The 24154-nt window shown below is 45.9% G+C and overlaps 1 protein-coding gene across 1 annotated transcript in view; it reads right to left on the bottom strand.

Moving 5' to 3' along the window:
• The window catches only part of SREBF2 (sterol regulatory element binding transcription factor 2), a 63787-nt gene extending 50721 nt beyond the window's left edge, over positions 1 to 13066 (bottom strand). Inside the window, exon 1 of the mRNA XM_004379974.3 lies at positions 12849 to 13066. Within this exon, the coding sequence (XP_004380031.1) occupies positions 12849 to 12936 (88 nt within the window). The 5' untranslated portion in view covers positions 12937 to 13066. The remainder of the gene's footprint in view (positions 1 to 12848) is intronic.
• Between the last annotated feature and the right edge of the window lie 11088 nt (positions 13067 to 24154).

Below are 24154 nucleotides of genomic sequence, written 5' to 3'. Positions count from 1 at the left end.
TGTAGTTGATGTCACTGAACTGTACATGTAGAAATTTTTGAAATGGTGTATCTTTGGCTATGTATATTTTCACCAAAAAAAAAAAAAAGGTTGAGAAGGGAGAGGGTTGACATGTTGTGGGGTTGTTAACCACTGTCATAAAACAATATGTGTACTACTGTTTCATGAGAAACTATTTCTTCTGTAAACCTTCACCTGAAGTACAATTAAAAAATAATAATAATAACAACAATGAAAACCAACTTCTGACCAGAGCAGGGGCTCCTAGACAGACATGCTTCCTTACTTAGGGCATCTGCCACCTCATCCTCCCAGCAGTGAAGAGTACGGGATCTCATCTCAGAAGCTCCAACTTCAATTCCTGACTCTACTTCATCAGCATGGGAAATACCTGGAGTAAATCATTTTACCTGTGTCTCAGCATTTTCCACTACAAAATGGACAAAAAGCCAAGCCTCCACCTCTCAACACTCACTGTAAAACCTGCTGCCATCGAGCCAATTCCAACTCATAGTGACCCTATAGGACAGAGTAGAATTGCCCCATAGGGTTTCCAAGGCTGTCATCTTTACAGAAGCAGACTGCCACATCTTTCTCCCACAGAGCAGCTGGTGAGTTTGTATCGCTGACCTTTCGGTTAGCAGCTGAGCACTTAACCACTGTGCCACCAGGGCTCCTTCACTCACTGTTAGGAGGAGCAAATGTATTAGAACATTTGCAAGGTGTAAGGCCTCAGAGAAATGTCAGCCCTTCAGAAGAAGCATTCCTTTCCTTTGCAGCTGTGGGAAAGGGAGGACCAGAGAAGGCAGCTCCACATCTGGCCCAGCAGCTTGGAATTTCATCACTGTTCCTCACCAGGCCCAGAACCCAACAGATCTGTTTCACAGGGCCAGATGCAAAAGCCAGACTGGGACATTTAGACATATATTCATTAGCAATTCCAAAGGGCTGAGAGATGCAGAAAGAGCTGGGTGTTCCAGTTTCTGAGCCCTTCAGTGGTTTAGGATTCATTTCTAAACACGTTCCCCAGGGAGCCTTACCTTTGAGGCCCAGGCTCTGGGGTTCTGCCACTCTTTAAAAAATTCCATCATGTTAACAAAGTTGACCTCTTGAGTCTTGTGGTCTAGAAATGGAACATTCTACATTGCACTCTGACTGCTCCTGTGTCCTGCCTACCACACCTACAGAAGCTCTCTCTTAGGGAAAAAAATAAACATTTCAAAACTGTATTCTAAAAAAAGGCCCCTTGGTTCTGCCACACATCAACTTGCAAACTGAAGTTCCTCATTCATTCTCAGATAGAGCAAGGGGAGAATGCTAGTTCCTGCCCCCTTCTCTTTATCGTTTTAGCTCACTTACATCTTGCAGCACTATCATCACATGGATATCACCAAACAGAGCCTGGTCATGAGGAGCAGAGTGAACACCCCAAGCTCCAAAAGGGGAGGATGGAGATAGCACCATCCCCACTTTACAGAGGAAACCAAGGCTCAGAGAAGGGCTGCAGGGCTCAGCCCAGAACAGGCATTTCTCCATAAGCACTTGGCGACTGAAGGTAACTGAGCAGAGGGTCTCTGGTCTCTCTAGCCTCCTCCAAGCCCATCTATCACACCACCTTGCGTTCTTCACTTAGCAGCCCGCTTACATCAGACGGGGTAGAGGGAAAGTACACAGGTTTGGGAGCTGGACATCTCTTGATTTAGGTCACCATCCCACCACTTACTAGCTGTGGCATCTGGGTTTCTTCATCTACAGTACAGTATGGAATTAGAGAAATGATTAACAGCAAAAATGCATTAAGATCATGGACTCCAGACTTCCTGGAGCCAAGGTGGCTGGATGAACCCCTGAAACTACAGCCCTGAGATAATCTTTAAAATGTAAACTACCAATATGCCCTGAAGTCTTCTTAAAACCAAACAATAGTTTAGCTTAACTAGTCAAAAATAGCTGGCTTGAGCAGTGTGCTCTTTTAAGAACTATCTATATGGGATCAAAGTGACAACAGCAACTGGAAAGATTAGATAGCATCTTAGTTATCTAGTGCTGCAATAACAGAAATACCACAAGGTGGCTTTAACAGACAGAAATTTATTTTCTCACAGTTTAGGAGGCTAGAAGTCTGAATTCAGGGTGCCACCTCTAGGGGAAGGCTTTCTCTTTCTGCCGGCTCTGGAGGAAGGTCCTTGTCTCTACTGAGCTTCTGTTCCTGGGTGATCTTCATGTGGCTTGGCATCTCTCTTCCCCCATCTCTGTTTCTTAGCTTGCTTGTTTAATCTCCTTTGTATCTCAAGAGACATTGACTCAAAACACATCTTACACTAACCCTGCCTCATTAACGTAACAAAGACAACCCATTCTCAAGTGGGATTATAACAACAGGCATAAAAGTTAGGACTTACAACACATATTTTTGGTGGACACAATTCAATCCATAACAGATAGGAAACTGAGGGGTAGTGGGTTTAAGTCAATGGGGGAAGAACAACTCAGAAAAGGAAGGTGAGAATGGTTGTACAACTTGAAGAGTGTAATCGATGTCACTGAATTGTACATGTAGAAATGGTTGAATTGGGATATGTTTTGCTATGTCTATTCTCAACAACAACATTAAAAAAAAACAACTGCATTAAGAGACAATGTAGGTAAAGGGCATCACACTCTGTGAGGGCAGGCACCTTGTCTACCTCGTCAGCACTGTACCTGGTGCCCAGCACAAAATAGGCCCCATGGAAATGCCTGAAAGAATGAAATGATTAATGAACTATCATTGCAAGTTTAACCAGACACAGTGGTGGGAATGTAGCAGGTGCTGCCTACATAATGATTCAAAGCCTGGGGAAGGATCAAAAAGTAGAGGTGACAGCAGAGACCATCAATAACCAATAAAGAGTCCAAGTCAAGTCCACCCAAAGAATACCAAAGCACGTCAGGGCAAATGACAACATGGCTGGGTAGGATCAAGATGAAATGGTCTAGTACTCATTATCAAATATATGCATGTAGAGAAGAACTAAATAACGGAAAACAGTGATCACATGTCAAGGCCCAGCCCTAGCCCAAGAAATAAACAGCCCACTCAACTAGCTCAGAGAAACAATCAAGATTAATTTAAAAAAAAAAGGAAAGTATTGTGAGAAATGAGGCTGTTTATAACAAAAGGGCAGTTCCTAAAATATCTGCAGATTTTGATGAAAACTGGTCTTAAGAGAATTACAATGAAAGGATGCAATTTCTAGAACACCATTTATAGTCACGGAAAGCCCCACAGAATTTTTATACAAAGCTGCACTGAAATTCTGGCCATGAAACTGCACATCAAGAAAATTTGGGCTGAACAGAGGTCCAACAAAACAGTGTAAAACAAGAAGCCATCTTCCAAGTCCCCCAAAGCAGAGCGCTGAAAATAAGGAACTGCTGTACCTTACAGAGGAGCCCTGGTGGTGCAGTGGTTAAGAGCTCAGGCTGCTAACCAAAAGGTCCGCAGTTCGAACCCACCAAGCACTCCCTGGAAACCCTATGGGACAGTTTTACTCTGTCCTATAGGGCCACTATGAGTCAGAATCGACTCGACAGCAATGGGTTTGGCTTTTTGAGCCCTGGTGGTGCAGTGATTAAGAGCTCAGGCTGCTAACTAAAAGGTCAGCAGCTTGAATCTACTAGCCACTCCTTGGAAACCCTATGGGGCAGTTCTACTCTGTCCTATCGGGTCGCTATGAGTCAGAATTGACTTGACGGCAACAGTACCTTAATGAAGGCCTCTGGGTAGCATAAATGGTAAGCACTCGACTACTAACTGGAAGATTGGTAGTTCGAATCCACCCAGTGGTGGCCATGGAAGAAAGACCTGGTGATCTCCCTCTGTAAGATGACAGCCATTGAAAACTCTATGGAGCTCAGGTCTGCTTTGACACACATGGGGTTGCCATGAGTTGGAACTCACTCAATGGCAACAAGTTTGGTTTTCGTTTTTTTGGCACCTTAATGAACAATTTTTAAAGTGAAGGGAGTAGGCAAACTGGATCAAACTGAACTCTGCTGGTGAGGCTGTAGGGAAGGAAACAGACGTTCTCCTACATGCTGAGGGGGTGGGTGGGTGGTGGTGGTAGAAAATAAGCACCTCCACGGTAGAGAGCAGTAAGGCAGGAGCTGTCAAACCACCAATGCACACAGCAGGGAACATCAGTGCCCACCCCTTTCCTCATACATGTTTGATGTCACTGAATCCTTGCAGCACCTATGACATCACCATGCCCACTTTGATCCTGCTATCCCACTCCTGCACCTATACCTGCCTAGGTGTGAAATGATGAATTTACAAAGCTATTCCCTGCAGCACTGTTTTTAACAGAGAAGACTAGAAGCACCCCAAAATGTCCACCAACAAGGGACTGGTAAATAAGTCACAGTGCATCATACAATGGAAAACCATGCAGCAGTGAAAAGACCAGAGAGATTTCTAACAAACACTGTTAAGTGTGGAGGGGGAGGCAAGGCGAAGAAGAACAGGATTTATTGGATGCTACCTTTTCGTGCAAAAATAAAAAAGGAAGCAAAAATTAACTTCCATATTTGTTATTTGCTTGTTGTGTATTAAGTGAGTTTTAAATCAGGTGAAAGAAACTAAAATGTCAGTTACTTGTGAGGAGGTAGGGGTGGTGGGACCTAGGCAGATGGTGGGCAGGGTTGGGAACAAGCCCTTTCACAGCACCCTTTTACATTTTGGAAAGGAGTTTTGGAAAGGAGCCCTGGTAGCGCAGTGGTTAAGTGCTCGGCTGCTAACCAAGAGGTCGGCGGTTCGAACCCACCAGCTGCCCCAAGGGAGAAAGATGTGGCAGTCTGCTTCCATAAAGACTACAGCCTCGGAAACCCTATGGGGCAGTTCTACTCTGTCCTATAGGGTCGCTATCAGTCAGAATCAACTCAACGGCAAAAGGGTTTTTTGAATCATTTGGAAAAAAAAAATTTTCCCAAGGTGTAGTTTCCAATCACTGCAGTCATGTGTAGTACTGTAAAAGTTTTAAAGATGCAAGGCAACCAGCTGGCAGTGGATAAGAGCTGTAACACAGCCCTGAACTTGACGATTCCTCTTTGAGGAACATACACCAACACATTAACTCCAAAGTGACTTGTGTTTAAGTGTCCGGAGCAACAGGACCTACCTTAATGAAAAACTGCAAATGGCTTAAATGTTCAATAGGGCTGTGTTTGGCAAGCATTTGCCAATTCAGACAGATTACCGTACACTGGATCCCATGACTATTACAAATGACACTGCAACTATTACACCATAGAGGAACCTAGATGTGAAAATGGGTGCACTATCAGTAAAGTTCAGATAAGAATCCAGAAGAACAGAAACAATGTGATATTCAGGAAGTTCTATCTGAATAAAGTTCCTTAGAGCTTTCTTTTTCATTATGAGACTGAAGAAAAAAAAAGGTCTAGTAAATATAGAAGCAAAAATATACTTTTTTAAAGTGCCGAGCCATGAGCTGAGTAGGGGAACTACGGAGAAGACTTCAGCGAGAGGCAGGCCATGTGCAGGAACATTAGGCCAAAGGCCGGAGTGTGAATGCTGTGAATGCGGGGAATGTTTGCCAAGGGCGCGGCCAGGAGGGGCTGAGGAAGGAGGAGAAAGCAAAGGGGACTCAGATTTGGCGGCCCAAGCAACCCCAGAAAACCCCCAGGAAAAGTGAGCTAAAAACGGGTGGAAAATAAATACTGTGGGCAACAACAGCTCTTTCAGCTCAAACGTTAGTGACAGAAAAACAGTCAAGTGCCAAAACAGTGCTTGTGTCTTTAAAAAGGTATAAAACCAAAACCAAACCCGTTGCTGTCAAGTCGATTCTGACTCATACCAAGGACAGAGTAGAACTGTCCTATAGGATTCCAAGGAGCATCTGGTGGATTCAAACTATTGACCTTTTGGATAGCAGCCAAGCTCTTAACCACCACACCACCAGGAGAAAAAGTTGATCTGTGCTCCACCTAACAAAGCCATTTTTCCAAGTATGACTCACTGAAGAAATCGGAAGCCCTTCAAGTTTCTACCTTCTCCTCACCTCTGTCTCCCTCCTGCGTGCTGATCACACCCTTCCCACCACTCACCCCTGACTCATAGGGCTCACCACCCCAACCTTCCCAGGGACTTGAACACACAGGCTGAGGAACCACCAAACAGCCTGAACTTGAAGTGCTTTCCTTTCATCGTTAGATAAACCTTTGCTGTTGTTACTGATTCCAACTCAAGGCAACCCCATGTGTGCAGAGTAGAACTGCTCCACAGTTTCAAGGCTGTGATCTTTTGGAAGCAGATCACCAAGCCTGTCTTCCAAGGCGCCTCTGGGTGGATATGAACTGTCGACCTTTCGGTTAGTAGTTGAGTACTTAACTGTTTGTGCCACCCAGGGACTAGACACCTATCCCATGCCAGGCACTGTTGGGGTCGTCTACCCTGGGGACACTCACAGCAACTATCACTGGGGGGTACTAGTTGATTTTAGCTGGTAAAAGCTGTTGACAGTTTTAAACCCATTGTCGTCAAGGCCATTCCGACTGATAGCGACCCTACAGGACAGAGTAAAACTGCGTCATAGGGTTTCCAAGGAGTGGCTAGCTGGTGGATTTGAACTGCTGACCTTTTGGTTAAAAGCTAAGCTCAACCACTGTGCCACCAGAGCTTCAAAAGAACTTGTTTCCGCTAATCTTACCAGTTATTAATTCATTTTAATGTATAGTGGAAGGTTTTATAACTAGAATGTCAAATTGGTGATTTCACAAATATTAATGCTGAGGACAGACTAAATTTCAACAAAAAAAGTGAGTTGATATAAAGAGATATGCTAGGTTGTACGTGAGGTATTGAAAATACACATGGTTATCTTTGTTTCCTTCTGAAACTCCATTACAAATTGCATGAAAGAACATTTTTAAATGTATAAATTCACAAAAACAAAGAAAATGGGAAGGCAGATGACAGCAGACAAAAAACATCACCAAAAGTCAGAAGATGGAAGGGCAAAGACAAGCGGTAACTGATTCAGCAGACCAAAGGTGAAACCGACTGTCTAAAGGAAGAAGCCAGCAGAGCCCCAAGACACTGCCACAGGCCAGCTCAGGACCTAGCAGTTCCTCTGCAGACTGGGGTGCAGGGTGGGGCTCACAGCACGAGGACCAGATGAAAGCAGGTATCAAGCATAGTCAGTCCTCCAGAGCCTCACCAAGTGGGGACAGGGAATGGTAGCCTAGTCCTCTCAAGGCACATTCCCACAGACTTCAGAACACCATGGGTAAAGAGAAGATCCTAAAAGCTTCCAGAGAAGAAAACAGGTCACACACAAAGAATCAGGAATCACAATTGGATTTCTCAACCAGTAGAAGCTGGAAGGCAATGTCTTCAAAATTCTGATATAAAATCATGTCCAACCTATAATCCTAAACCCAGCCAAACTATCAAACTGGAGTGAGGTAAGAATAGACATTTTCAGACAGACAAGGCCTCAAAAAATTGACTTCCACTGTACTACTCTTTCTCGGAAACCCTGGTGGTGTAGTGGTTAAGAGCTATGGCTGCTAACCAAAAGGTCAGCAGTTCAAATCCACCAGGAGCTCCTTGGAAATTCTACAGGGCAGTTCTACTCTGTCCTATAGGGTCACTATGAATCGGAATCGATTCAATGGCAACAGGTTTGTTTGTTTGTTTGTTTGTTTTGGTACTTTCTCAGGAAGCTACTGGGAGATGTGCTCCATCAACGAGGGTGTAAAACAAACAAGAACAAGGGAAAAGGGCCTTGAATACTGATGAGATGCCAGGGGCACTCCCACCCCAGGATGACGGTTAAGGGGAGTCCCAGACCTAGACAGCAACCATCAGACAACGCAAAAAGAGGGAGGGCTCCGGAGAGACGTCAGCAATGGGATAAAAGGAACTGACCATCATACTGAGAGTTTCTGTCATATGATTTAGGGCTGAATTAGTTACGGGAACATAGAAGCTAAGCAAATGAATAAGTAGGACTATTATAAACCCTAGGAAAACAAAAAACAACAACAACATAGAGGATCTACTCAAGAGAAACAAAAACATATGTCCACACAAAAACTTGTACACACATGTTCAGAGCGGCTTCACTCATAGTAGCCAGAAAGTTGAACCCACCCAAATGTCCATCAATTGATGAACGGATAAACAAAATATGGTCTATCCATACAATGGAATACTAGCCTGTAACACAAATGAACCTCAAAAACTATGCTACGTGAAAGAAATCAATCACAAAAGGCCACACATTGTTTGATTCCATTTATATGAAACATCCAAACACCCAAAATAGGCAAATCCATAGACGATCTTGCCGAAAAATTTCTCCAACCTTCTCCAATGAGAATGGCTGCCTCTACTTGCCCATCACCCACTCACTTCTGACTCCTTCCTGGTTCTGGCCTTGGACCGCCTTCACCTGACTGCTCTGTCATAGGTCAACCCCCCCAACTGTCACATCCCTCCACTCTTTCCATGGCCTTGTCATCCTCGCTGTTCTGTGCAGCACCGTCTGAATCATCCACTAACCCTCTCTTCAAAAGCTCACTGCACCTTGGTAAAGGTCCTCTCCAGCGGACCTCCTGGTTCTATCTTCTCTCACTTCTCCCCCAACTTATCTACAGTGGCTACTCCTCAGTCTCCACCCTCAGTTTTGACCATCTCTCATTTCCTACTAGATGACCCTCCCAAGCACCTCAATTTCAGCCCATTTGAAACAAATTTTCATCATCTCCCCAAACCAGATCTTCCTGCTGGCTTTTAAACTCCCCCAAAGCCCCAGGCTCAAAGCCTAGATGAGATCTTGGAATTCCACCTCTGATCTGCCTTCTCCAAGGTCATGTCCTTTCATGTGCAACGTCTTGCACAATGGCAACATCCTATGCAACTCCCCTACCACCCTCTGGTGTGAGCTTTATCATCATCTCACACTGGATGGCTGCAGTTCCCCCATAATGAGTCTCCTTGCCTCCTCTCTTCCTTGTTCATCACTACAGCTGAATTTTCTTAAAACCCATGATTAAAGTGCCATCTCCCCACTCAAAAATCCTCAGCAATTCCCTCCCTACATTCCACAAAACATTTGTGTCTGGTATGAAGATCCTCCACAATTTGGCTCCAATTCACCTTTCAGACCTTGTCTTACTGTTGCCTTACTCACATGGTCTATTCCAAGAAATCTCCAGTGGTCATTTATTTCTAAGGCAGCTTGGTCCTTCTGCTTCCTTGTGCTTGTTCATGCTGTTCCTGCCACCCATCCTTTTAGGGCTAGCAAAAAGACCACCTCCATGACTGTGCCTTTCCTGAACCCAGCAGAAGAGAAGCCCTCCTCTCGGTCCCTCCAGAAGACTTGGCTTAAGGCCCTTTCTCATAATACAGGTATCTACCACCACCACAACCACCACCACAAAAGGAGGTGCTCTAGCTAGGCTATCACAAGAGACCTGGGGGCCTGGGACAACAGAGCATTCTACAGTGGCCTGGAGATCAGCTAGCACACATGATTTGTTGGGCATATAGTATGTTTCTAAAAGCAAAACTGAGCCAAAGTTTAAAAATCTGGAGATCTCATATAAAAATTCAGATTTGGGCATCTCTTAAAAAACAGACACTGACATCTCTTCCCGAGAGGCTCTCCTTGACTACCTCCTTAGGCAGGCTACCTTAGTCACTATAAGTTAGTCTCCCATACAAAAATTTATACATACATTGTTATGTCACCCTAATTGCTCTCCCCATACTGTGACAGCACACTCCTCCTTTCCACCCGATTCCCCACGTCCATTCAACCAGCTCCTAACCCTCTCTGCCTTCCCATCTCACCTCCGGAGAGAAGCTACCTGTTTAATCTCTTGTACCTACTTGAGCTAAGAGGCACACTCCTCACAAGTATAACTTTATGTCCCACAGTCCAGTCCAATCCCTGTCTGAAGAGTTGTCCTCAGAAATTGTTTTAGTTCTGGGCTGATAGAGAATCCAGGGGCCATGCTTTCCAGGGTTCCTCTAGTCTCATTCAGACCTTAGTCACTCTTTATGACTCCATTTTATTATCTTCATAGCGCCCTGCTAAAATTGTTCCATTTATTTTGTTCAGCTTGTGTTTTCTCCCTTGAGAACTCAACCTCCCTGACAAAGAAGAGACCTTGTCTGTCTTGTTCAAAGCTATCCTCAGCACTCTGCACATCAGGGGGTACTTAGAAGTCACTTAAAAGATGTGCTGAGTGAGTGAATGGATGTGCTCCCAAAAGGCACCAATGGACTGGCGCAGGGCAGACTCTGCTGAATGAGGGATTCCTGCCTACTTGTGTACCAGCAGGAAGTGAGCATGAGCTGTCTAGGCTGCAAGTGCCCCCTGCCCACCATTCCCCACAAATACATACAAAGGAAGCACATCAACCACAGGTGCTTTCCTCTTCTTCACCTGACTGGTTATGGAAGCATCTGGGCTGGTGACCCTGGTCTAATCCAACTCCAAGGACTGCGTTTAGTACAACGTAGTATCCTGCTCAGCCCAAGGTCGTTGGATTCATTCAGCACTTCACAGATATTTAGTGGGCACTCCATGCCAGTCACTGTTCCAGGCACAAGGAACACAGCGCTGAACAAAGTGAAGATCTCTGCCCTCATGAAACTGTTGCTCTGGAGGGGGAAGGGGGGAGGTGAGTATTGAGGAATGCTTATATCTGCAGACCACAGGCCTTTAACTGGCCCAACCCTTCCTGTCCTTCACAGCCGAAGTCAAGGACCACCTCCTTGGTGCAATCTTGCTGGTAAGATAGTCTTTAGTGAACTCCCTTGCCGGTGACCTTCACTAACTGCCCTGCATATCACGTTATAACCTAGCCTATACTCAGCACTACAGCTTTATTGTTACTGTCTCAAGCTCCATGAGGCCATAAAATTCTCTTTCCTGTCTTTCCATCTTTCTTACAGCTCAAGAACCACAGCCAGACTTGAATACTTGTTGACCAACTGCAGTCAGGAAACCACTTTTCCTAAACCTGGTATGGATGAGGACCTGTGAAGCCAGTCAATCACTGTGGCAGTTTCCAGAGTGGACATTTTACTCAGAAATCTATGGGGATACACCTAATACTTAACCAATAGGTAATTTTACACATTACAAATTAAGACAAATAAGGATTCATCACGGAATATGAACGCAAAAAGCACATGAATTTCCTTTTGCGTGCTTGCTGAGCGACAGCTTTGGACACACTTCTTACTGGTTGTGTAACCTTAGGCAAGTTAATGAACCACTCAGTTTTAGGATCTGTGAGAGGGGAATGACGGTAGTGTAATGGTAGGCACTACCTGGTAAGTGTTGTTGTGAGTACTGAGACCACAAATGTGTATGTGCGCTTAACACAGTGCCTGGCACAGAAGTGCTCCAAACGTGCTAGCCGCTCTTCTCACCTTCCCAAGAACCCCCTCCCCCATTTGTCAACACGTCTCTGTATTTAGGAGCATCTGCGGTTAGACAGAGGGCTTCAACGAAGGGTCTTACCACGCGGCCCAGATAACTAAACACGGAAAGCAAGGACAGGCCCAGGAGAGATGTTACAGAAGCAAAATGGGAAATGTATCCTTTTCGGTTAGTCACTGCCACTTATCTCTTCCCTCAGAGGAGAATCTTCTGCTGCCTGTTTCTTCCTGTGCACAATGCGGACAGAACCATCATACCTGCCTGCAAGGCTGCAGTGAGATCCTGCCCACGAAAGCACTCTGTAAACTCAAGAGCACAGTGCACCTCTGAGTTACTGCATAAGGTCTGGATTCTCTAAGGAGAGTGACCTTAGACAGGTTAACCTCTCCTGACCTCATACTCCTGCAAAATGGGGCAATAACAATATCTCATAGAATTGTTGTTGAGGACTAAATGAAATAATACAGAGTACTTTGGGCCTGAAACACCAGTAGGGCCCAAATACTGTTATTATTATGATTCCTACCCTGTTCACTGAACTCCTCACCCTCAAGGGTCGGAGGGAAGCCAGATACAGTGAAACCAACACTGGCCCGGGAGCCGGGAGACACAGGCTCTGGCTCCACAACTAGCTGAGTGACCTTGGGCAAGTCACTGACCCTCTCCAAACCCGGTTCCCATGGCCACACGATGAGAGCATTGCAAAAGATGATCCTGGGCTTCTACCAGCTCTTCCGCTCCGCTGTGATGGTCACCAGAACAAAGGCCACCCGCTCCCAAGCCTGCAGCCGAAAGGCCACAACTCAAAATCTGCTGCTGCTCAACTCGCTTCGCAGGCACGCTCGGGTCTCTGTCCCGGAAAGATGCGTCCATGCTTCGACGTCACCGCTCGCTTCATCAGCAACTTGCTTCTGCAGCCGCTGCCCAAAGTTTCCCAAGCGCCTGGCAACCAGGCAGGCCGTCACTCCCAGGAAGACCAGAAGTGGGGGGCAGACGCCGGGAGCCCGGCCCCGGGGATCCCAGAGACGCCCCCGCGGCCCGGCCGGGACTGACAGGTGCGACTCGGTCCAGGGAGGCGGGAGAGCGTGGAGCGCGTGTGGGCGCGCGAGGAAGGCGGCGGCGCGCGCTCCGCTTAGGCCGCCCCCGCGCCCCCCACTACTCACACCCTACTTCCGGACCCACGGCCCCCGGACCGGAGCGGCAGCCGAGGCTTCAGCCCACAGCGGCCGGAAGGCTGGGGACTGCCCGGCGAGGGCGCGCGGGGCTCTTCCCGCGCGAGCCGAGCTGCCGCGGGGTGGGCGCACGCGCACCCGCGCGCGGCGCCGTAACCCCTTCCTCTCCGCGCGCCCCCGCACTCCCTCCCACCCACACACTGCTCACCGTCGATGTCCCCTAGGGTCAGCTCGTCGCCCAACTCTGTGAGAGTCTCCATGGTCTCCAGCCCGCCCAGCTCGCCGCTCGCGTCCATCGCCCGGCTCGGCGCAGAGGTCCACCCGCCGTCCTGCTCAGGGAGACGCGGGGGCGGTGCCGCCGCCACCGCCCATGACACCCGACAGCCTCTGCCCGGTACCGCCTCACCGACCCACGCCAGTCGCCGCCATGTTTGCGCTGCGCCCGGCGCCGCGCGTGAGGGGCGGGGCAGGATTCCCCCGCCCCCGCCCGTGCCCCCCGCGGCCCCGCCCCCGAGGCGCCCTCCTCCTTGTTTATTGTCAATGGGACCAGGCTGGTGGCGGCCAATCGGCGCTTGAAGCGGCGCGTGGGGTGATGGTGCGTCACCGATCAGCAGCTCTGATTTGCATAGCGTGGCCCCGCCCCTCGCAGCCTCGTAGCGAATGAGAGGACAAGCCAGCGGATCCTCAGCCCAACCTCCTTCCCGGAGTTTAAAAGAGCCGTTCCATTTTCTGTTACGTCTGCTCCACAAGCAACTCCGTCCACCTGCCAGAGATTGAAGGGTTAACACGTAACCCTCCACCACCGCCCGCCGGACACCCCCGCTGGCCGTGAGCACATTACGTCATCTTCCCAGCTGCCAAACCCCCCCGCCCCGCCCTCCTAGAAAAGCCGGTAGAATCCAACCTGGCGCCCAACAATCGGAGATGGAGGAGTCTAGAGATGGTCCAAGTCACGTTCCTTCCCATCCCCTTACAAAGGCGGAAACGGAGGTTTGGCGTGGGCAACGAATTGCCTAAATGCAGCCAGCATTTTATGCCCGTGTGCCTTGGCACCTGCCAGGACCACGCATAGTACTTCAGATCCCCCTGATGACCTTAAAACAATGCCAGTGCCGCCACTGGCCTCCCAAGTTGGCCCGGGCATCGGTATTTTGGAAAAAGTACCGCGGGGATTTTGACGCGCGCCTCGGCGAGGACCACTACCCATTGGCTTTGCCCACCCACGGTTTTCTCTAAGTTGCAGTTCCCTATGTTGCAGCTGGTAACGTTGTAAAAAATTTAAGTGTACAAAGTTCTAGGAATTTACCTTACCGCAGAACCAAGGACTGTAATTGTTGAGTATTTCTTCCTTGTCTTGTGTGGGATAGATCTATATGGAGCCCTGGTGGCCCAACGGTTAAAACGCTCTGCTGCTAACCGAAAGGTCACGATTTGAACCCACCAATGGCTCCACAGAAGAAAAATGTGGCAGTCTGCTTCCATAAAGATTACAGCCTAGAAAACCCTATGGGACAGTTCTACTCCGTCCTATAGGGTCACTATGAGTCGGAATAGACTCTACAGCAGTGGGATTTGGGTATACACATATCAAATATCTTTGTTTTCTTTCCTTCTATGATAGTTAAGATTGTGTGTCAGCTTGGCTGGGCCATGATTCTCAGTGGTTTGGTAGTTATGTAATGATGTAATCATCCTTCATTGTATGATCTGATGTAGTCATCCCCCATCTTATGATCTGATGTGAGCAGCCAATTAATTGAAAAGGAAGTTCCTTGGGGGTGTAGACTGCATCGAATATATATACGGATGTTCTGGGAAACCTCGTGGCTCTGTTCTGGATTTTGCATTCGACTCATCATGCTCTGACCTCTAGTTCTTGGGAGGTGAGCCAGCCATCTTCCACCTGACCTGCCAATTTGGGGTTCATCAGCCCCTGCAACCATGTAAGTCAGAAGAAGCCTCCAGCCTGATGTCTGACCCAAGAATTTGGGACTTGCCAGCCTCCACAATTGCGTGAGCCATTTCTTTGAGATAAATCTCTATATATGTATTTACATATATACGCTTCGCTGGTTTTGCTTCTGTAGAGAACCCAACCTAAGACATGTACTGAGTGGTTCTAGAGAAGCAAAATTGTAAGAATGAGTTTTCTGAATTGGTTCTCAAGTCTGGCTAGTATTAAAGGCACTGATGTCTCTGCCTCCAGTAGTAAATAGGGCACTACTAAATCTATAATGTGACATGGCAATAGAAATATACAAAATATCACCACCAATGGATCAAATATTTGTGAGCAACAAGGCTCTGAGTGACTGCATATTTGCTGCTTTTCTACAATTTTGTCAGAATGAGAAGTATAAGGAAGCTGGTTGGTTGGTCCTACTTTCACTAGACAAAGTGGTGAAAGAAAGAAATGAGCTCAGTGCTTCAGAGTCACAGCTCAAATGCCACATAAAAACATCAAAGTTGCCACTTGTGCCCTGAAAGAAAGCCTTATTTCTTGTAGTAACACAGCTGATTTTGCGAAAAACCAAACCCAGAGTCTTAAATCATAAGAGTGGCTGAATTACAATGCTAATTGAATTCCCAACCTCGAATAGTGTCTAAAGTTAAAGTGAGGGCATTGATTGGGAAGAAATGGGATCCTGAAACTTGGGATGGGGACATATGGGCAGATAATCAAGAAGCTGAGGACATCGAGCCCCTAAATTCCATTGAATCACTCCTGCCGACGTAACCTGCCCTCTTGTTCTCATCTGAAGAGATTACTCCATCTTTGACTGCTAAGCCACTCTCCCCAGTAAAACCATTATCCCTACCACTCCAATCTGATGAGATTAACCCAACTGTGCCTGAAGAGTCTTTATCTGAGATATTATGTGGGGTGGCACCTGGGGTGTTGCCTGGGAGAACACCTGAGGCAGATGCCTTATAAAACATTACTGAATGTCCCCAGGACCCACCTCCACCACCCATTTTTGCTTATAAACCTATAACTACACTTAAGACACTTGAAAGCACTGGTGAAAAGCAAGGCTCCAATAATTGATGCAATACCAATTCAAATGTATCAACAAATAGATGCAATACTAGAAGCACTCACTCATCTATGCCAAGAAATTTGGAAGTCAGCTACCTGGCCAACTGACTGGAAGAGATCCATAGTCATGCCCATTCCAAAGAAAGCTGATCCAATGGAATGCAGAAATCATTGAAAAATATTAATATCACATGCAAGTAAAATTATGCTGAAGCTCATTCAAAGACGGTTGCAGCAGTACATGGACAGGGAACTGCCAGAAATTCTAGTCAGGTTCAAAAGAGGGTGTGGATCAAGGGATATTAATGCTGATGTAAGATGGATCTTGGTTGAAAGCAAGGAATACCAAAAAGATGTTTACCTGTATTTTATTGACTATGCAAAGGCATTCAATTGTGTGGATCATAACAAATTACTGATAACATTGGGAAGAATGGGAATTCCAGAACACTTAGTTGTGCTCGTGAACCTGTACATAGACCAAGAGGCGTAGTTCAAACAGAACAAGGAGATACTATGTGGTTTAAAATCAGGAAAGGTGTGCATCAGGGTTGTATCTTTCACCATACTTATTCAATCTGTATGCTGAGCAAATAATCTGAGAAACTGGACTATATGAAGAAGAATGGGGCCTCAGGATTGGAGGAAGACTCATTAACATCCTGTGATATGCAGATGACACAACCTTGCTTGCTGAAAGTGAAGACTTGAAACACTTACTGATGACTACAGTCTTCAGTATGGATTACATATTAACATAAAGAAGTAAAAAATCCTCACAACTGGACCAACAAGCAACATCATGATAAATGGAGAAAAGACTGAAGTGGTCAAGGATTTAATTCTACTTGGATCCACAATCAACGCCCATGGAAGCAGCAGTCAAGAAATCAAACGACGCATTGCATTGGGTAAACCTGCTGCAAAAGACCTCTTTAAAGTGTTAAAAAGCAAAGATGTTACCTTGAGGACTAAGGCGCACCTGACCCAAGCCATGGTATTTTCAATCATGGACTGCCAGAAGAACGAATAAATCTGTCTTGGCACAGTATAAGGAGAGAAATTAGGGTCACATAATAATGTATAAATTTTTGTATGAGAGACTAACTTCAATTGTAAACTTTCACTTAAATACAACAATTAAAAAAAAAAAAAAGACCAGTGTAAATGGATGTAATGACAGAAGGAAGAGTGATTTGAGGTGAGGTTAGAGAGGGAGACAGAGGGCAGATCATGGAAGATGTCATGGACTGAACTGAGTCCCCCAAAAATATGTGTATCAATTTGACTAGGCCATGATTTCCAGTACTGTGTGATTGTCCACCATTTTGTCATCTGATGTGATTTTCCTATGTGTTGTAAATCCTACCTCTATGATGTTAATAAAGTGGAATAGGCAGCAGTTATGTTAATGAGGCAGGACTCAATCTACAAGATTGGACTGTGTTTTGAGCCAACCTCTTCTGACATATAAAAGAGAGAAGCAAGCAGAGAGACGGGGATCTCGTACCACCAAGAAAGCAGTACCTGGAGCGCAGCATGTCCTTTGGACCTGGGGTTCCTGCACAGAGAAGCTCCTAGTCCAGGGGAAGACTGATAACAAGGACCTTCCTCCAGAGCCAACGGAGAAAGCCTTCCCCTGGAGCTGACACCCTGAATTTGGACTTCTAGCCTACTAGACTGTGAGAGAATAAACATCTGTGAACGCCAAAAAAAAAAAAAAAAAAAAAACACCTGTCTTGGAAGAAGTACAGCCAGAATGCTCCTTAGAAGCGAACTTAGTGAGACTTCATTTTGCTTACTTTGGACATGTTATCAGGAGAGACCAGTCCCTGGAGAAGGACGTCATGCTTGGTAAAGTAGAGGGTCAGGGAAAAAGGGGGAGACCTTTAATGAAATGGATTGACAGGTGGCTGCAACAATGGGCTCAAACATAGCAACGATTATGGGGATGGCACAGGACCGAGCAGTGTTTCTGTTCTGTTGTGCATGGGATCGCTATGAGTTGGAACTGACTCAGTGGTACCTGACAACAACAAGTCCCAGCAAGCCCCAAGAGGTGAAGTACAAAGTGTGACCTAGGAGGAGGTATGGTACACTCCAAAAGAACTGCTTGATTTTTCTAATATATGCAAACAGAAACCTGGGGAATATGTATGGGAATGGCTATTAAGGATGTGGGATAATGGTGCAAGAACATAAAGTTGGATCAGTCTGAGTTCATTGATGTGGGCCCACTAAGCATAGATTCTTCATCCAGTGTTTCAGCTCGAGAGGTTAGAAAAGGATCTAATAGTTTATTTGGTTGGTTCACTGAAGCATGGATTAAGCAGTGGCCTGTACTAAATCAAGCTGAAATGCCAGACTTGCCTTGGTATACTGTAGAAAAAGGTATCCAAAGACTTAGAGAAATTGGCGTGTTAAAGTGGATTTATCAGGTTGGACCAACAGACCCACCCACAGAATGCCCAGAGAACACACCTTTCACCACAGCAGTGAGGAACAAATTTGTGAAGGAAATCCCAGCATTCTTGAAGACTACTGTGATTGCTATTTTATGTAAGTCAGATTTGACGGTGGGAACTGCCCTAACTGAACTAAGACACCTAACTGCAATGGGGCTGACTGGACCCTGGGGTGGTAGGGGCCAAGTGGCGGCACTCAGTTGACAAGGACAAGGTGGGTGTGGTTACTGTAATAGAGGACAGAGTCAAAGCAGTAAGCAATTCGACTCATATAGACTTAATGGTGTTGGCTGCTTAGTCATGGTGTCTCTAGGAGTGAAATAGATGGAAAATCTACTAAATATTTACTTAATGTGTACAAGTGAAAGAATTCTAGGTCAAGTGAACGGCAGTCTAACTTGAATTGCCAGAATACAAAGTCATGGTCCCTCAATCAATTCCCATACTTTTAAGCCAATTTACAAACCCATAACCCCTTGAGGAAGGGTAGGCTGGGTCCCTTGAGGAAGGACATCAGTGCAGTTCAAGAAAGTTATACTGTTAGTCTTTCTCCCAGCCTTCCCCAAAGGGATCTATGGCCTTTCAGAAGAGTTACTGTTCATTGTGGAAAAGGAAATAATCAGAATTTTTGGGAATTACTGGACACTGGCTCCGAACTGACACTAATTCCAGGAGATCAAAAATGTCACTGTGGCCCACCAGTCAGAGTAGGGGGCATATGGAGGTCAGGTTATTAATGGAGTCTTAGCTCACGGCCGTCTCACAGGAGGTCTGCTGGGTCCCTGAACCCATCCTGTAGTGATTTCCAGAGCTCCAGAATGCATAAGTGGAATAACATACTCGGCAACTGGCAGAACGCCCGCATTGGAACTCTGACATGTGGTAAGGGCTTTTATGGTAGGAAAACAAGTGGAAGCCACTAGGTCTGCCCCTACCTAGGACAATAGTAAACCAAATTCAATACTGCCTTCCTGGAGGGATTGCAAAGATTAGTGCAACCATTAAGGACTGGAAGGATGCAGGGGTGGTGATTCTCACCACATTCGCATTCAACTCTCTTATTTGGCCTGTGCAAAAAGCAGATGGATCTTGGAATAATGACAGTGGATTATCAAAAATTTAACTGGGTTGTGACTCCAATTGTAGCTGCTGTTCCAGATATGGTTTCATTGCTTGAGCAAATTAATGCATCTCTGGTACCTGCTATGCAGCTATTGATCTGGCCAATGTCTTACTCTCGTTTTTCGACAGAACACCAGAAAAAGTTTGCCTTCAGTGTCCTACCTCAGGTATATCAATTCTCCAGCCCTATGTCATAATTTAGTACATAGAGACCTCGATCACCTTTCCCTTCCACAAGACATCACACTAGTCCATTACATTGATGACATTATGCTGATTGGACCTAGTAAGGAAGAACTATCAATGATTCTAGACTTACTGGTAAGACATTTGTGTGCTAGAGGGTGGGAAATTAATCTGACAAAAATTCAGGTGCCTTCCACCTCAGTGAAATTTCTAGGGGTCCAGTGGTGTGAGTCATGTTGAGATATTCCTTCTAAAGTGAAGGATAAGTTGTTGCATCTGGGCCCTCCTACAACTAAAAAGGAGGCATAATGTCAGGTGGGCCTCTTTGGATTTTGGAGGCAACATATTCCTCATTTGGGTGTGCTACTCTGGCCTATTTATCAAGTGACTCGATAAACTACTAATTTTGAGTGAGACCCAGAACAAGACAAGGCTCTGCAACAGGTTCAGGCTGCTATGCAAGCTGCCTTGCCACTTGGGCCATAAGATCCAGCTGATCCAATGGTGCTTAAAGTGGCAGAGAGATGCTGTTTGGAGTCTTTGCGAGGCCCCTATTGGTGAATCACAGCACAGACCTTTAGGATTTTGGTCAAAGCCCTGCCATCCTCTGCAGATAACTACTAACCTTTTGAGAAACAGCTTTTTGCTTGTTACTGGGCCTTAGTAGAGGCTGAAGGCTTAACCATGGGCCACCAAGTGACCATGCGTCTTGAGCTGCCCATCATGAACTGGGTGTTGTCTGACCCATAGTGTCATAAAGCCGGAAGTGCACAGCAACACTCCATCATTAAATGGAAGAGGTATATAGGAGATCGGGCTTGAGTAGGCCCTGAAGGAACAAGTTACGTGAGGAAGTGGCCCAAATACCCATGGTCTCCACTCCTGTCACGCTACCTTCCCTCTCCCACTCTGTATCTATGGCCTCATGGGGAGTTCCTTATGATCAGTTAACTGAGAAAACTTGTGCCTGGTTTACAGATGGTTCTACGTGACATGCAGGCACCACTCAAAAGTGGAGAGTGGCAGCATTGCAGCCCCTTTCTGGGACCTCTCTGAAGAAAAATCCTCCCAATGGACAGAACGTTTAGCAGTGCATCTGGTTGTTCACTTTGCTTGGAAAGAGAAATGGCCAGATGTGCAATTGTATACTGACTTATGGGCTGTGGCCAATGGTTTGGCTGGATGGTCAGGGACTTGGAAGGAGCATGATTGGAAATTTGGTGACAAGGAGGTATGGGGAAGAGGTATGTAGATAGATCTATCCGTATGGGCCAATGAAGTGAAGATATTTGAGTCTCATTTGAATGCTTACCAAAGGGTGACCTTGGCAGAGAAGGATTTTAACAATCAAGTGGATAGATGATGTGTTCTTTGGAAACCAGTCATCCTCTTTATCCAGCTACTCCTGTCATTGCCCAATGGGCACATGAACAAAGACACCATGGTGGCAGGGATGGAGGTTATGCATGGGCTCAGCAATACAGACTTGGCTACATCCACTGCTAAGTGTCTGATCTGCCAGCAGCAGAGACCAACACTGAATCCCTGATATGGTGTGGCATCATTCTGATGGGCAATCAGCCAGCAACCTGGTGGCAAGTTGATTACATTGGACCACTTCCATCATAGAAAGGGCAGTGTTTTGTTCTTACTGGGATACTCTGGATATGGATTTGCATTCCCTGCACGCAATGCCTCTACCAAAACTACCATCCATAGACTTACAGAATGCCTTATCCACCATCATGGTATCCCATACATTGCCTAAGATCAAGGAACTAAGTGTGGCAGTTGGCCCATGCTCATGGAATTCACTGGTCTTACCATGTTCCCATCACCCTAAAGTAGCTGGCTTGACAGAACAATGGAATGGCCTTCTAAAGACACAATTACAGCACCAAGTAGGTGGCAATACCTTGCAGGGTTGGGGCAGTGTTCTCCAGGAGGCTATATACGCTCTCAACCAGTGTCCAATATATGGTGCTGTTTCTCCAATAGCCAGGATTCATGGGTCCAGGAATTAAGGAGTGGAAATGGAATTGGCATCACTCATTATTACTCCTAGTGACCCACTCACAAAATTTTTGCTTCCTGTCTCTGTGACCCTATGCTCTGCAGGACTAGTGGTCTTAGTTCCAAAGGGAGGAATACTCCCACCAGGAAACAACATGATACTGATTTCATTGAACTGGAAGTTAAGAATGCTACCCAGCCACTTTGGGCTCCTTACATCTCTGGATCAACAGGCAAAGAAGGGAGATACTGTATTGGCTGGTGTGATTGATCCTGACTACCAAGAGGAAATCAGATCATATTACATAATAGAGGTAAAGAAGAGTATGTCTGGAATACTGGGGATCCCTTAGGATGTCTCTTAATACCACCATGCCCTGTGATTAAAGTCAATGGAAAACTACAGCAACTGAATTCTGATGTGACTACTAAAGGGCAAGACCCTTCAGGAATGAAGGTTTGGGTCACCCCACCAAAGAACCACAACCACCTGAGGTGCTTGCTGTGGCCAAAGGGAATATGGAATGGGTGGTGGAAGAAGGCAGTTTTAAATACCAGCTACAAAAACCCAAAAAACTTGTTGCTGTCGAGTCGATTCCAACTCATAGCAACCCTATAGGACAGAGTACAACTGCCCCATACAGTTTCCAAGGAGCACCTGGTGGAATTGAACTGCTAACCTTTTGGTTAGCAGCTGTAGCTCTTAACCACTATGCCACCAGGGTTTCCAGTTACCAGCTACGACCATGTAAATAGTTGCAGAAACTAGGACTGTAATTCTTTTTAGTGTTTCCTCTTCTGTGTTTGTGTGTAGGTATCTATATGTATATGTGTATGTGTATGTGTGTGTGTGTGTGTGTGTGTGTGTGTGTGTGTGTGTACATAAATATAAATATACACACATATGGAGACCTGGTGGTGCAGTGATTAAGAGCATGGCTGCTAACCAAAAGGTTGGCTTTTCAAACCCACCAGCCGCTCCTTGGATAACCCTATGGGGCAGTTCTATTCTGTCCTATAGGGTTGCCATGAGTCAGAATCAACTCAATGGCAGGAGTATATATATATATGGTAAATATCTTTGTTTTCTTCCTTCCTTCATTCCATTACAGTATAAATATAAGATGTAAATGAGTCTAGTGTGTTAGTGCGCTTTTGATTGTACGTGTGTTAGTTGTATCCTGTTAGGTGCAAGTATGACTTTATAATCGTCTTAGAGATTATATGTGGTTTAAGGAGTTGTGTACAGGTGCCAAGTTGACAAGGAGTGGACTGTGATGGTTAAGGTTGTGTGGCAACTTGCCTGGGCCATGATTCTCAGTCGTTTGTCAGTTATGTAATGAAGTAGTTTAGCAGTTATGTAATAATGTAATTTGGCAGTTATGTAATGATGTAATCATCCTCCACTTTGCGATCTGATGTAGTCATTCCCTATTTTATGATCTGATGTGATCAGCCTATCAGTTGAAAGGCGTTTCCTTGGGGGTGTGGCCTGCCTCCAATATATAAATGGGCATCCTGGCAAAGCTCCTTCTCAACCTTGCACTCTTCTTGTCACCTGACCTCTGGTTCCCTAAAGAGTAAAAGCACAAGTGCCCAGAGAAGTGTGCACACATTCATGTTCAGAGGCGCACGTTACAAGGTCCTCTGTCACTGGGGAATATTGAGAAGCCCAATGAGAGACTGGATAAATTATATCCACATGATGGAATACCATGGCATCATTAAAAATTATGTACACAAATGTGTATTTACTGACAAAAAAAGACTTTCATATCGTAGTGTTGAAAAGGAAGTTTCCTGCGAGTCTTGTGATAGGCAGCCTCGCTTGGTGGTCCTGACTTCAGAGCGCACAGGCTGTGTGGAGCCAGGCATATGGACCCACTAGCTCAACCAGACTGTAGGCTGGTTAAGAAAACGTTCTAAGCCTCAGTTTTGTCATCTGTAAAATGAAGATAAAACAGTACCCCTTCACAGTTGTGCAGATTAAATGAGATCATTCACACATTCATTTGACAATTTTTATTGAACATCTCCAGCAGGCAAATAGAAACAGTTCCTGCCCTCTGAGAGTTTCCAGTCTAGTGTGAGAAACAGAGATTAAGCAAGCAAGCAGAGAAGTAAATAAATAACAGGTGGTGGTACGAGCGATCACAGAGGAGCAGTGGTGTGATGAAACTGTAACAAGGGACCGGACTTGGGGAAAGGACTCCGAAGAAGTGACATTTAAGATGAAACCTCCTGTTCTGAGAAGGCAAGAACCGCATTTAGGGTAGCCAGGGAGTAAAAGACCTGGCAGGAATGCACTGCCCTGGCCAGCACTTGGCCTCAGGTCTGGCGCATACAGGGTAGCTATTGTAATTGAAAAGTACAAATCCACGTGCTCACAGGAAGGGTGGAACGGTTGGAGGCCAACAGCTGAAAGTCAGTAGTGGTTATGGTGGCATGGAGGGGTTTGGGGTGACTTTTACTTTCCTCTTGGTATCTCAATATTGCTTAGATTAGTTTTTATAATGAACATATGTAACTAAGAAACAAAGCTTATTGTGAGGGAAAAAAAAGACAAGTATGTGCTCTTCCCTGTTCATACTCGGAAGAGCTGACGTAGGCTATCCCAGCATCACTTTCAAAGAAAAAGAAACCCGCACCATGCCTCCTGGCTCTGGCCCCGGCACTGAGCTGGATGCT

Source organism: Trichechus manatus, unplaced genomic scaffold (genome assembly GCF_000243295.1).
Source record: "Trichechus manatus latirostris isolate Lorelei unplaced genomic scaffold, TriManLat1.0 scaffold00069, whole genome shotgun sequence".
In the NCBI taxonomy this organism is placed as follows: domain Eukaryota; kingdom Metazoa; phylum Chordata; class Mammalia; order Sirenia; family Trichechidae; genus Trichechus; species Trichechus manatus.
This window is presented reverse-complemented; position numbering and strand designations above follow the sequence as displayed.